This window comes from Histoplasma capsulatum, genomic scaffold, assembly GCF_000149585.1.
Source record: "Histoplasma capsulatum NAm1 scaffold_3 genomic scaffold, whole genome shotgun sequence".
In the NCBI taxonomy this organism is placed as follows: domain Eukaryota; kingdom Fungi; phylum Ascomycota; class Eurotiomycetes; order Onygenales; family Ajellomycetaceae; genus Histoplasma; species Histoplasma mississippiense.
In genome coordinates, this window is record NW_001813980.1 from 1,982,176 (window position 1) to 1,996,652 (window position 14,477).

Here is a 14,477-nt window from a genome sequence, read left to right on the forward strand (position 1 = left end):
TTGAAAAGCAGTTTTTATTACAAATTTGAACTTGTACCTTTGCTTATCCTATCCTACTTGCTCCGTTTGTTTGAATTTAATTCCTTACCATGGGTTTTCTACCTTCTGTGTTATTTCCGACTGTTTTATTTTTGCTGTTTTCCTATTTTTTTTTTTTTTTTTTTTATTTTTTTTTTTTTATTTTTTTTATTTTTTAATCCTTTACTTCTCAACTGTTGTTTAAACCGTCTTAAGACTATTGGTCAACATTATATGATGTTCTTCATTTTTCGTTCTTCTCCCGGTGTATTTTTACCCCGAACAGATAATAATGGCGAATCTCATACTGACTCGACTACCATGAAAAATTTCAATATTTTCTTAAATCCGGTTATCTCGCAACCACCGGTCATGGGAAGAAATCCTGCCCTGACTTGACGGTTAGCTAGTTGGAACCGCAGATTCACGACTGCGATTAAGCCTGTCGAGCTGGCACTGGGAACATTGGACCCATTGGATGTATACGTATCTGTATTGGTCCGCCAGTGCAGACGACCTGACTTCCTGATAGCTCGATGAAGGTCTAGCTTATTGCCCCCCTCCCTTCCCTTCCTCAAAATGCCAAAACTGAAGTACAATAATAGCTAGCCCTTCCAATTTCCCAAAATCCGCCCCCCCCCCCCCACCCCACCTTCTCACCCCTTTCTCGCGGAGAAATATTACATCAGCAGGATTACATCCCCCTCCCTCCCTCTCCACTGGTCGCAGATTATTTTTGTCTTCAGCGCACTCAGTCCCCTCTCATCCAACTATCGCACCACACATGCACATTTCCCGACTTTCAGCTCCCAACTCTCCCCTCCCCTTTCTCTCGGGCTTCCTCCCAAAACTTAACATACCTCATCTCCAACACCTTGGTCCCAGGGAACATCTTCCTCCTAACCGGCGCAATAGCTCTTTCAAACTCATCCGTCCCAATCGCAGCCTCATGCTCCTGTATACTCTCCCATCCAATCACCAGGATCGCCAGCTCCGCCTCCCCGGACGCGCTGTCGGCATGCTCGACCGTTCCAGGCCTCTCGACCCACCCGATTGATAACCAGCGTGGCGGGCCCGGATCTCCCAACCTCGTCCGCGACGACGATGCCGACGACGACAAGGATGTCTGTGTCCGCTGCTGACTACGTGCCCGCTGATCCTCGGTGGCCGGCCGGCCGTCGTCGTCATCGTCATCGTCATCGGGGGGCCTGATGTTTAGCAGGGCGGTGCGCAGGTTTGATAGGGAGGTGTTTATGAAGGATTTCTCTGTCGAAGGTAGGGCGCTGGGGAAAGGGAGGATGGCGACTTCGACGATTGGTGTTGCGGCAAGGTCTGAGAGGGGGACGGATGGGGTGAGGGTTGTGTGGATTGTTATTGGGGCTGAGGTGGGCGCGAGGATTGGGGCGATTTGGCTGAGGGGAACAGAGGATGTGTTGTCCTTCCATGCTGTATATTTATGCGTTGCGCGGTTAGGGAGGGAACGCGGGTTTTGTTAGCGTCGGTGATTTTTTTTTTTTTTTTTTCTTTTATTATTTTGTTTTTGCGTGCAGGCGGGGATGCTCAGTTTCAAACCAAGACAAGCGATCTGAACAAAGCTCGGACATATGGATGTTAAATATAAATATGAATCTATAGACTTACCAACAACCCAAACAATATCGTTTTCATCCGCCACGGTCCTGCCCCAGCTCGAATACAGGTAGCCGCTCTGCAGCTTCACGGCCTCAAGGGTGTCAGTGAAGACCCGTCCGTCATAGTTTTCGGGGTCCTCGGGCTTCACACCTTCTCTGAAGGTTAGGTAAACAAGCTCTGTGACGGCGGAAGATGCCATCTGCCAGCCCTTCTTCCGCTCTGATGCGCGCGTATTCCTCGTTCTGCTAGTGCAGCCTTTCTGCGCGCTGGGATGGAATTGGGAAGAGAGAGCGGGCTGGTCGCGAGCTACCGGCTGCCGCGGGTGCCTCTGTGCTTATATAAATATGATCCTGTAACTAACAGTTAAGTTAGTTAGTTAGTTAGCTAAAGGGCTGCGGGAGGGACGACGGGCGGTGATGTCACAGGGTCTTGGCGATCGTAGATCCAGCCGAGGCTGCGCAACACACTCCGTACTTGGCGCCTTGCCGCACCGAACCACAATAAACAAATACCAGGAAATAAAATACCCGGGAGGAGGAACTCCCAACCATGATGCCTTTCCCAAGCCTGCCGCCACTCCCCGTCCCACTCGCCCTCACCACTTTTCTCCTGGGCCTGACAGCCGCGCCATTGCTCCGTTCCTTGCTGGCGGGAATAGTGGCACGGATCGCCTCGAGGCTGCTTGGCTCAAGCGCCAGCAAGGAAGGGATAGCTGGGGCACATGCGGTGAAAGAAGATCATGGCCTCTACAGCCTGGACCATGGGGTGTTGAATCTACCCAGCTTGACCCCGACGGAGATGTGGATGAATATGGGATACTGGAAGGTTGGTCCGATCTTTTCTTTTTTTTGGAAAGTTTTTCCCTGAACCCTGGAAGTCATTCTTGGCTTTTCTACATGAAGTTGATAGATAGTATGTCATATTTGGTGTTTTATCGTAATGCTATTCGAATGAGTTTTTTTCCCACTCCATTCCCTTCCAATTTCACGCTGGACACCTTTCCGATTTTAGATATCCCGCCCTTTGGGCAAATCCCTGAAACAAAAAAACTCGTCTTTCTATGCCAACATGTTACAATGGCCAGTGAGAGAAAGAAAGAAAAGAAGAATGTTGGGAATGTTGGAAAAAAAAAAAAAAAATCAAATGATTGCTTCCACAATTGGTTCCAACATTTGCTAACCCCCCTCTTCAAAATGAATAAAAATATAATAGAACACAGCTTCCTTTCCCGAAGCCTGCCGGGCATTGTTGGATAAGATCCTGCAAACAGCAGGTTTAGACGTCAATTCCACAATCATCGTAGTCAACGCTGACAGTGCGGTTGCCACTGCTACTGGAGTAGACTGCAAGTCACGGACATACAGTCAGGCAACTCTCGGGTTCTCAAGAGGGGAGGGGGAGAGGGATAAAAGGACGTCAAGAAACGGGGTAAGGAGGGTCATCCTGGATGTTGGATTTGGATGTGGTGAACAGACTTTGCATCTGATGAGGCAAAAAGTGACTGTACATGTGGCACCTGGAGGTGGTGATGCTGATCAAGCTGGCTTCATCACCAGTGATGACGATGATAATAAGAAGAGTTGTGCCGCGCAAAACAAGACAGATGATAATGGCAAAACCACGGAAAGTACACCGCTCTTCCAGCACTACGTCGGTATCACTATCGAGAAGATGCAATGTGCATTCGCTCTCTCCAGAGTGAAGAAAGCTGCAAGGAATTGCAATAGCTCTGTACGCGAAAACGGGCCCTCGAAGGATTGGGGCGCAAGACAAGGGCAATCGACAAGCCGGGTTGTCGAGTTATTCTGCGGGGACGCAGCTAAACCACATGCTTGGTCAGAAGAAATACACCGGTCAATCTCGACTGCTTTCGGGAAAGGCAAGTATGCTAAGGAGGGCGGAGAAGTGGGAGTAAAGAGGGCTGAGGAGCGCTATGTCCTAGGCCTCGACACGCTATACCACTTTAGCCCTTCGAGAAAGGAGCTGTTCGAATATTCACATTTCACTCTCCAAGCAACTATACTGGCCTTTGACCTCTTCCTACCGCCGAAGCCGCCCTCATCACCACCACTTGACAAAGTGAAAAGAAGTCTGAATATGTTTGCCCTCCGCTGCTTGGCACCGGCCTTGTCTGCCCCTTTCTCAAATTTCGTTACCATGGCCGAATATAAACAGCTTTTGGAGAAGGCCGGGTATGCGCCTGAAGACATCGCGATAGAAGATATCACTGACGATGTGTTTCCTGGTCTCGCAAATTTTTTCGAGAAAATAATACACGAGATGAGCGCACTGGGCCTGAAGGGCTTCTCTAAGTGGAGAGTTTCTCGATGGTTATTTCGCTGGTTGGCTAGCGGACAAGTGCTTCGGGCGGGTGTTGTTGTTGCGAGATGGAAAGGTAGCTCTAGGAGCCGTATGAATAGGGATGATAGGCCTGATCTCCAAGTCCAGAATCCGACGTGTCAAAGTTGCTGAGCGGGGAAGATTCTGTTATGGGGACCGGTGGGAATGGGAGATTCAAGTCGCCGGTATTTATTTCTGGAGGGAAAAGCTTATCCCATTCATTCTGTAGAAATAAAATATCACTGTTAGGATTCCGCATTTCAAATAAGATGGTTTGAAGAATATAGGAGGACATGAGAGAAAGAAATAATCACACTGACGAACGAGCGAAGGGATATATAAAACATAGAAGCCAAGACTCAATCACAACAGAAAACTTACCCAGTCAATATCGAGCATTGGCAAATCCTCCTGAGGACGGTCCTTGGTAAAGTCTTGATTGCCAGCCATCGCCATTCCACCTGCAGGTGGAGGAGGTGGAGCCAATCCGGCACTTCTAGATGCAACACTAGGGAGAAACCACAACCTGGACGAGCCAGAATCTTCGGAGCTGGTGGTCTCCGACTCAAGGCTTTGGCCTCTGGCTAGGCGCTTAGTATAATCAGTCATATATTGGGGATTTTGGAGGGATTGTAGCGGCCCAAAGAAGAACTGGCCGGTTTGATCAGGATGTTGCTGTGAAAAGGTCGGAAGTTGGTGAAGTGGATTTGGTGGCGATTGCTTCTGCTGCTGCGGCGGCTGCCATTGTGGAAGCGCTGAAGGTGGGCTATGCATGCTTGACTGCTGGTATGATTCGCTTTTCTGTAAATAAGCAGCCATCGGTGGAGGATGTGGCTGGGAGTCTGGTATGGATCTGTGATGAGTGTCAGGCGAAATTTGATGGCCGTCAGGGGCTGAAGTGGCAGCAGCGGTGTGTTGTCCCGTCGGATGAGTAAAGTTGGAAATTTCCGTCCCATCCCCCCTTTGAAGATGAGGTCTTGCATTGAGATTTTCCGCTTCTTGCGTACCCTGCATGCTAACAGGAACTTTAATTTTCCTCCTCTCGCGATAGTGAATCATCCTCTCATGGAGTTGGCTTAGGATCTCGCGGGCTTTTCGATCTCGATGCACCAAGAGTTTCCGCCTGTTGCTCTCTGAGTATTTCTCTTGCCCAGGCTCGTACGGAGATGGTGAAGTCTCAAAAGCATAATACAAACATCGCCAGATGCGATCAGCTTCCTTGCGCAGCGGATGCTGGTGGACCTCTGCGAGGAGTAGGAAGGCGGTGTGCCATTGGTTTAATGCACCTAAATACCAAACCCATGGCCTGTATTCGGGGTTTGTCTCAAGCTCAATCGCATTCTCCATCTGTTGCGTACCGCTTGTTATTATGATTTGTCTGAGACGATCGGGAACTTGCATATTTGCGCTATTATGATAGCGATGCAATAACGCGATGTATGAACGGTTTAGATAAAACGATAGAAGGAGCTGGGCAGCCTTCTGTATTGGTTTTGGATTGGGCACATGGATTAGAGGGCAATACTTCGCTGTCGCGGCGCGACGGAACGCTTCGATCTTCCCTAGTACATGCGTCAGGCTTACGCCCTTTTTCTCTATTCTGAGCCTGTCTACATAAATGATCCTCTGTAATTCATGGCACTCGAAACGTATTCGTATGAAGGTCATATCCGTCCATTGGGATTTATCAGTCAGTGGAACAGGTAATGGGACACACAAGTCATCGTCGTCGATGTTCAGGGGGAACTTGGTGGAAAAATCCTCCCTGCGGATCGAAAGGCGGGGCCCTTGTGATTCACTCGTCCGGATATCAAGAAAGCATAGATGATACCAGATCATCCTCCGAACATGTGTCTCGATCGGTCCAAGACCATACTCTTCTGGGTCACGGTGGAATCCCATACACTCAGCCAGACGAATCGCGGTTCCGACAATCACAGAATGGGCACGCGATACTTCTGCTCGACACATTGGAATCTATGGAAATAACATCACCGAATAAACACCTATAAAATACAGGAAGATCGGATATATAAATAGAGAAAATATAATTATATAAGAAATAGCAATCATACCATATACATCACCAATGCCTGGAGCGTTTGGGTTTTGGTGGTTTTCAAAAAGTTCGCTTTCCCCAAAGCCATTTCTGTTGCTAACTGGAAGTTTTCGGTGAGATGTTTTTGCGTAACCCCGAAGGTGCTTAGTATCGAATCTTCTGTCATACTTATTACAGCAGCGAACAATGCGGCAAATATAACTGCTTGTAGAGAGCATGTTGGCTCATACCCCCGAGAAACCTCTAGCCAGAAAGTTTCATTTTGCCTTTCGAAAGTAGGTCGATGGACAATTTTGGTTATGGGATCCACCGCTTCCCAGTAGTGTTTTAATAATCTATTGGCGGAAGCCCGGGATGGAAGAAAGTCTACGAGCGAGTACTTTCGTTCCCCACCTCCCAAAAACATGTCCGAGTTGGGCGCGATGTAAGATGGCCCCGGCGTGAAAAAGGAGTCATTGAACACGGAAAGGGGTTCCGAGAAGCTCTGAGCATTGGACTTTGGTTCAGCCGCGGGTTTGTCTGCAACTGATAAACCCCCGAGGGCAAGCGTAACCTGGGTAATGGCCATGTTAGCTGGGGTACATACGCCCATACATCGCAATTGCAAGGTCCTCCAGCGAGCATTGGATTTCCCAGAAGCAGAACACACGTATGAATGTATAGCCCAGCCTGGCGGAGTAAAAATGAAGCACAAACCTCTTCTGCAATTTTTGGGCGAAATAATCCGCCAACACGGTCTGTCATTCTCAACTTCCCAAGTTTGAATCCAAGGTCGAGAGCGTCATCGTCCGATCCATCTTCATATGCAGCATCCTGGACAGCCAGAGGCGTTGGCTTCAAGTCCTTCTCATCCTCCGGGACAGCAGGCTGCCCCTCAGTTGGGTTCTGGAAAAGCCCTCCCAATGTATGTAAATCGATCCGACCCTCAGCATTAAGTTGATTGTCCTCTTGAAAAAAAAACTTCTTGTCCACCACATCCTCTTCCAAAGAACGCTCCAATGAGCCCATCCTTTCCTTAAGTTCAGTAAGCTTTTTCCGGGAGCTTGGGTCCAAGGCGGGAGCCAGGAACAAACAGTCCCGCTTGTTCTTCGCGCAGTTGCTGCAAGGGTGGAGCCTGTCGCACTTTAATTTCCGCCGGCGGCATTCCAGGCACGATGTGATCATTCGATTGCGGCGGCGGATGCGAGAGTGCGCGGAAGTGGCTGCATTGGGACCTCGACCTGCGGAAGCTCCACCTCCCGCCAACTGTGTTCCTGTTTCCCCACCCCCTCCACCATCCCCACCGCGAGGAGAGCTATCGTTGGCTCCAACTTTCAAGGAATGCGTTTGCGTTGAAGATGCGATTGACTGTTGTGTGGGTTCAGCGGCCGTAGCGCAACCGTGCTGCAGGGACGAGCCTGAGGCGGAGGAGTTCATTTAAAACAGAATATACTCCCTAGTTAACCGGGTTAACTTGAAGGAGAAAAAGCAACGAAGATCAGATAAGAATCCGGACAAGAATCTCCGCCTGCCGAATCAGCTAGTTCGTGTGAGAGGGATGTTTAAGGTGCTTGCTAGCACAGAGGCCAAAAATCAAAATCGCATTCATGTTACGGACGTAGGAGGTTGTTCGAATCAGCGACCGCCACACCAGGGCCGTTCAATATATAACAAAGGAGAAACAAGACCGCCCTATGAGCGAATCCAGATCAGGAATAGCGCTGCAGTCGGGACAACGTTGGAGGCCGTGGGGCCAAACCACTTACTCGCAACCTCCAGGCGACAATACGGCGTGTTGACCAGTGCCCATTGATGGCTGCGCTGAGACGGGAGGCCTGGTATCCAGTTGCCGGAATCTCTATTGTCCCTTGAGTGGAAGAGTGAAAATTTAAAACGGTCACAAATTGTCAATTTGCTCAGCCATGCGATCCCTCAAAAACTCGTTCGAGGGCTAAGCCATTTAATGCAGGGTTTCCACAGCGCGTCATGCCATTATCATTGGCGTCCGTTGCGAGAAAGCCTTTTTGGCATAGCCGGAGACGGAGAATTAAATCCAACCGAAAATATGTTCGTGTGCCTGTTGTGAAACGTGGAGGACGGAACCTCTCGGATGAATCCATAGCGGTGGCTCAACTGATCTAGCCAAGTTACCAGCAACCCATCGAGTGGACAATTATAGCAGAACAACAGGATCTCGAAGCTGAATTACCAGGATGCCTCGCCATTTGGCTGCGCCGAAATGCCGAACGAATCAGATAGTTTCTCAAAGCTGGACACACCAAACGAGCTTCTGTCACGGATCTATCTTATCTAGCTCTCTCGACGGATCGAAAAGCCTTGTTATATCATAATATCAATCTGGAGAAACACCACACACCCCGCCAACCTGGAATTGTTATTTCTGCGGACTGCATTGCAAAAGCCAGCGGGATCGATGGATAGAGCACCAAGGCTCAAATGGAAATAAACTTTACCAGTATTTTGCGCTGATATGTCAAGGCTACAGGGGCAAAAGGAGCTGAGTTACCACCACCAACTTAGCAGCTAGAAGAAGAGCGGACAAGCCACCAATCTAGTCCCTCCAACGTATTGCTAGCCTTCGTATTTCCATCATGGACCCAGTCAGGGCACCTTAGCGCACCTTAGCGCAGGAAAGGGTCTGATGGCAGCGAGCTCAGCCGTGGCAAATTTAGGCTGGGAGAATCGCTGAACACCGTTGCACTCCGTTCGGAGTTACAGATTCGAGAGATGTGGTGTCTCGGAGAGCGAAGATAATCTGCGTAGTTCTTCCATTTGTATCTCAGGTTCAATTGATTGGAAAACTACCAATAGCACATGTACGGTACATTGGATTTCTTCTGAAATCCAAATTTATATTGAAAGGCGAGGGGGTGTGTGAGCTAATCGTGGACACGGATATTCAATTTTGGCAGCCCCTTTCAATTGTATGCCGCATATGTGATGATAGAGAAAAACTTGCACCAAGAGAAAAGCTTGGACCAACTGTTAAAAGGCTACCGGGGAGCCAGAATTGAATCAAGGCCGTTAAGACGCTGGCTTGACGAGGCACTCTTGATCAGTTCGCTGTTGAAGGGTTGAGATTAGTTTCAGCGAGACGAGACCCTTGGAGACTCGGCGAGCAAATTACACTAAAGATCATAATATTGTATAAAGAATACCATGACCTTGCCGTGTGCCTCAAAGTTATCATCAGTGCGAACATCGTGTCGGATAGTATCACTGAAAGTTTGTGACTATACCGCTATCCGTACACGCCAGTACCCTTCCCTTTTCCTTTCCGCATTTCAAAAGAAAACAATGAAGATGTGTCCCATTCAAATTCCAACATGAGGGATGGAGGCAAGCACGTTGGCAACTTGCAATACAGCTAGAATATATGAAACGGCGAGGAAACCCCTTACTTTTATTCATCCCTCTTCCAAGCAGGGCGCATATTTGCCTCTAAAATAGGCAATGTTACAAAGAGCATCAAAAATCCAAGTCATATCTCATCCATCCCTCTCACTCTAGCTTTTCTGGTACCATCCACCAGTGCCGTCCGCACATGCCCCACGATCTCACGCCGACGTTTAGTCTTAGCCATCCACCGTTGCGTGTCTTCCTCTGAGGCAAGAACTAACTCGCCAGGCCCGCTAACACTGTGCAACAAGCTGCTTTTCTTCCCAGCACTACCAAGTAAACTAGACCGGAAACGTACATGAGCCCTCGTGGCAGACTCAGGGGTATGGTACGCGCTCCTCGTTCCGACCGCACCGTCCACGGAACCCCGCGAGCCGGGCGTGACTGGCACTCTGGAAAGCCCCCGTTGTCCACGTGGTGGCGTGAGGAAAGGTGAAGCTTCACGACTTCGAGATCTGGCAGAACCCGTACCCGCTGGACCACCACTGGCACCGGAGACGTCAATGCCAAGCCTGCGAAGTTGAGCTTCAAGAACGTCGATGTCACTGCGTTTCTTTTCCGCCATGTTAGTCATGGTCGCAATAGTTGATGTGACAGCTTCGACAGTAGGTCGTGCCATGGACCTACGTCCGGTGGAGCCGTTGATGCTTGACCCGTCAGAATCTGGTTTTGCAGAATCGGCGATCTTGGCGCGAAGGAGGGATATTTCTTTCTCCAGATTAGCCATCTTTGATTGTACTTCTGTAGACGCTTGTCGTAAGTCTTGTTGCAGAGTCGCTTGTTCAGCAGATAGAGGCGCTGAAGCGATGGCCACAGTGTCGACGTGGGCGTCAATACTTCGTCGCAGGCTTGCGCATTGGCCGCGTAGAGTCACGAGATCTTTGCTAAATAGCCGTTGGCAGTTTTCTAAAGTTTCTTCAACTTTTTGCAATTGCTGTTGTTGTAATAATGAATTCAATTCCTTTATCCCCGCAGCCAGCTTATCGACCTCGGATAAAAGAAGCTGGTCTTCTAAAATATCACTTGGATGCTCACTTTGTAGAGTAGTTAGCCAGTGTTTGTAATTTGGCTCTTTGGCTGTGTGCTGATATAGTAAGAATGACGATAGGGACCTTGAGTTGATCCCTAGGGTGTCAATCATGGAGTTGATGTCCCGATATAACCGTTCAATTTGGCCTGGTATTCCAGGCTTCAAACTTTCCCCTGTGTAATCCTGGTGAGGAAGAAAAGGGTCCAATGTGGGTGCTGGTGATAATGGTCGTGCTAGATCAGTGCGGAGTTGCTCATCCTCGTCATCTTCGCTCAGTGGTTGGGATTCAGCCGCTAACCGCTGAGCTTGGCGACTAAGCTCCTCGGTTTGGCCTTCGTCGTCAGCTGGGAGTTCAACTTGTTTTGACAGCATAGAACTCTCGAGAGTCACTTTCCTCTGAGCTAATGCACGACCAGGGGCGCTAGGTGCGCTGGTAGCTCGTAAGCCATCTCTTGCTGAGGATAGCCCTAGAAGAGACCGACGGACTGGACTCGGTGACCTTGGTGTTAAACGTATGCGTCCATCCGGAAGTTTAGGGGAGGGGAAGATGGGTTGCGTGATTTCACCAAAAAGTTGCTTTGGTTCCCTTAGTTGTTGGACCAGTGAGGGAACCTTTGTGAACATGGAACTATCCGGACTCTGCACAGCAGGGCCACCGAACGAACTTTCTGGTGATGTTTTAAGACTTTGGACGTGCTGTCCATCGGTTTCTTCAACAGGGCTAATATCACCCGCCACTTCTTCTCCACTATCTTCAAAATCAGCTGATTCCCCTTCATAGGATTCTGCAGGCAACGCAACCGCGACTTCGTTCGAAGTCCCTTCCTTCTTCGCGGGTATGAAATCCGGGGGTAATGGGGCCTCTTCGAAGGAAACTTTGGATACACTAGACGAAGAAGCCGATGTATCTCCAGGAGCGTAAGCCGCTCTGCTTGTTGGGTCTGGGGGAAGAGGAGGCTCAGCTAGTTTTGGTATTGGTGTTTCCTCCTTGTCGCTAGGGTGTTCGACTTTGACCGTAGACTCCGATAGGCTGGATTCATCTGGTAGAGAAGGAGTCGATAGGGATGGCTTCTCGGTCTCTTTGGGTGGTGCCATGGAGGCCGGAAGTTTTCCGAAAGGGGAGGTTAGTTCTTTCGTCTGAACTGACGACGAAAGCTTAGAAGGATGAGGCGCGGCAAACAAATCTGTGGGAGGTGGCACACTATTTTGAGGCGTTTGAGGTTCCGGACTCGCTGGTTTGGGCAGTAGAGAGGAGATGGCAGGTAGGGATGGCGGAGGAGAAGCTTTCGGCGAAACAGATTTTTTCTCGGTGGGCTCATCGAAGGTCATCATGTTGGCGAAGGAAAATGCACCCTTTGATTCCTCCGGTTTATCTTCATCCATGGTAGTTATCGTATCTGTTTTGAATCCAGAACTTTGATTGAATGCTCCGAACGGAGATGGCTGGGTTTTAGGAGGAACAGGCGATGATACTGTGTTCTGTACAGAGCTAAAGATTGGTTGTCCAGCTTTCGCAAATGGGTTTTCGCCAACCGGAGGTTTCCCAAAAATGCTCCCTCCGGAGGGCTGAGAAGCTTTAACAGTAGCAAAACTATCGCTAGCAGCTGCAAAGGATCCAAACCCTCCACTGGAACCACTAAATGGCTGAGTGGGTAATTTACTTGTCTCGGTTCCTGTACCGCCAGAAGAACCGCTGAACGCACCAAACCCGGACCCAAATGGAGAGGCGGTTGCTGGTTTACCCAAAAAGGGTGGCTGACCAAACGCGGAAGATCGCTGGCCTAACAAATTTGGGCTGCCGAATGAAGGAGTCAGTGAGACAAAACTACTGGTTGCTGGAGCCGACTGGCTGGGTGATTGAGATTGGCCAAATCCCTGCGTGGCCCAGGAAGGTTGTGAACTAAGCGCTGGCTGCCCGAAGGCAGACGGGCGGTTTGCTCCTAGACCTGAGGGAGACCCAAAGGGTGATGTTGATGATAGCCCAAAAGGGGATTGCCCGAAAGGCTTGGGAGTTTGAGGGGCTAACATCGACGATGCTAACGGGTTTTGCTGTGGCTGCGATTGTTGCACCGACTGTTCAACTCCAGCGGCGACAAGGCCATGATAGGGCACGCGCTGTCGAATCGACTCGGAGTACACAAACCACCAGGATGACAATACGCCATCATTATTGAGTACCAGAACGTTGGGTAGAGGAATTCCAGAATCCTGGATATCTTCTCCAGGAATGGGAGAGGAAACAATATCTTTACTCGACAAATCAATTGCCAGTCCGATAGGAGAGGTATTCTCAGAATCATCTGTTAGGGGGAGTTCGGCTCTTCTTGAATCTTCCGACATTGTTGTAACAGTAAATGCATCGGTGACAGGCACGCCCCCTTCTTCGGCTAACGGCTTGCTAGATTTCGTTAGAAGCGCTATATCTGTTGAGGCTGTCGATGAGACAATCAATGCATCCTTGAGTTCGGGCTTAAAATCTCTCAAACGGCCAATAAATTGGTAGGCAGGGTTCCGTTCGAGACCCCAAGGTGGGCAGACCTCTGGTAGTTTTTGGAAAGTGTAATTATCTGGTGGTTGGCGATTTATAATATAGTATGTTGATTCCGGCTGGCCTTCTGATGAGGACGTTGGGGTATAAACAACGAAAAAGACATGATTCTCAAGCCACGAAATAGAGGAGACTATTGGATGAAACAAATACATTTAGTTAATAAGCTCTACCCGTACCAGAAATCATGAAAGAATATGCGCTTACCATGTTTATCTTCAATCAAATCTGGAGGTCTGGGGATCTCCGCTTTCATCTCCCCTTCAGGAGTCATCTGACATACGGTTCCATTCCCTAATCCAGCTACTAATTGCTTCCCCCGGTTACTCCATGAGATGCAGCTCACACCTGTTTTTAAAACTAGACCCGAGGGACCTTGGACAAGCTGACTAGTTTGCAAATTAGCCATCAATAGCTCTCCCTCCGTTGTTACCGCAGCAAACAACTCGGCAAGCATGGGATTCGGAGCCAGCGCTCGTAGCCTTGCTCCGTTCAAAGGAATAGTAAGGGCAGGTTGTGAATTGCCCTGCATCAAGGAAATCACTTGATATGCTATCAATCCACTGCCATCTGCCGCAGCTACGACAAGTACATTCTCATCTGCAGAGAATGCCACATGCGACACTTTTTGTGGGAGAGGAATTTGTAGTTGCGGTTGAAATTGCCTGACATTGCTGACCCCAGTCGTGTCTGCGGTATAAGCTTTTCTGACAGAATCCGTACTTGCTATTATAAGGCCTTCAGGCCCAGCAGCTGCGAGCAAGCCCTTTACAGACGCTACGCTCAACAAAGAGCAGGAGGGGGAAGGAAGAGAGTCGCTTGGCCATGGCGTGGGAAAAAGCCTAACTTTCGAGTCCCCAGCAATGGAAAGGAAGCCAACTTCCTATTCAAACATGGATATATCAGTTAAAGGTTTCTTAAAAGAACAAAAACGAATACATTTCTGGTACAACGTGCCTGTGTTTGAATTTCCTGTAGCTCGGGGCCGAGTTGAACAGTTGACGCCTGGCCACCGTCAAAGCCTGCGCTTGGTTGGGAAGAAGAAAAGGCCATTTTTATGAGGAGCTCGAAGCCGAAGGAGACCGCGCAGGGCTTGGAATCTAAGGAGTACCTAGACCTTAGGGCATTGAGAGCGGGTGGTTTGACGGCACTGAGATTTGCAAAGGAGCGTCGTTGGAGTGCACCAGGACTCCTGCTAAAGAGCTGGAGAGTTGGTCCGAAAATCTTGGTGGCGCACTTCCTCAGAGAGGAAGGGAAAGGGGCAAGAGGAGAAGAAGTGAAGCACTAGCAGAGGAAGCCGAGAGAGAAGGGCAATGCGCTCAGGCCATAACGAGTCGCGCGCAAGAAGATGCTCGTAGGTATTTTTTGAGCTACCAAGATGTGATGTTGGCGGTTGGGCACGTGAAGCTCTCGGCACAAGGCAGCTCCAGCTTCGTCACTTCAGCAGCGAA

General features: G+C 49.3%; 4 protein-coding genes across 4 annotated transcripts; 1 reads left to right on the top strand and 3 right to left on the bottom strand.

Annotated features, from left to right (window-relative positions):
- Positions 1–208: 208 nt before the first annotated feature.
- On the bottom strand, positions 209–1,849 carry HCAG_03733 (predicted protein; the record flags this gene model as incomplete). Its single annotated transcript, XM_001541585.1, has 4 exons — positions 209–212; positions 331–408; positions 879–1,464; positions 1,660–1,849. The coding sequence occupies 4 exons, from the start codon at positions 1,847–1,849 to the stop codon at positions 209–211; spliced, it is 858 nt and encodes a 285-aa protein (XP_001541635.1).
- Positions 1,850–2,199: 350 nt separating this feature from the next.
- On the top strand, positions 2,200–4,066 carry HCAG_03734 (predicted protein; the record flags this gene model as incomplete). Its single annotated transcript, XM_001541586.1, has 3 exons — positions 2,200–2,475; positions 2,863–3,842; positions 3,952–4,066. 3 exons carry the CDS (start codon positions 2,200–2,202, stop codon positions 4,064–4,066), a joined length of 1,371 nt encoding a protein of 456 aa, XP_001541636.1.
- Positions 4,067–4,353: 287 nt separating this feature from the next.
- HCAG_03735 (predicted protein) lies at positions 4,354–8,442 on the bottom strand (the record flags this gene model as incomplete). The annotated part of the gene is made up of 6 exons (XM_001541587.1): positions 4,354–5,967; positions 6,066–6,602; positions 6,746–7,396; positions 7,795–7,886; positions 8,238–8,257; positions 8,438–8,442. 6 exons carry the CDS (start codon positions 8,440–8,442, stop codon positions 4,354–4,356), a joined length of 2,919 nt encoding a protein of 972 aa, XP_001541637.1.
- A 1,088-nt stretch (positions 8,443–9,530) lies between these two features.
- On the bottom strand, positions 9,531–14,079 carry HCAG_03736 (predicted protein; the record flags this gene model as incomplete). The annotated part of the gene is made up of 3 exons (XM_001541588.1): positions 9,531–13,159; positions 13,234–13,909; positions 13,966–14,079. 3 exons carry the CDS (start codon positions 14,077–14,079, stop codon positions 9,531–9,533), a joined length of 4,419 nt encoding a protein of 1,472 aa, XP_001541638.1.
- Positions 14,080–14,477: the final 398 nt, after the last annotated feature.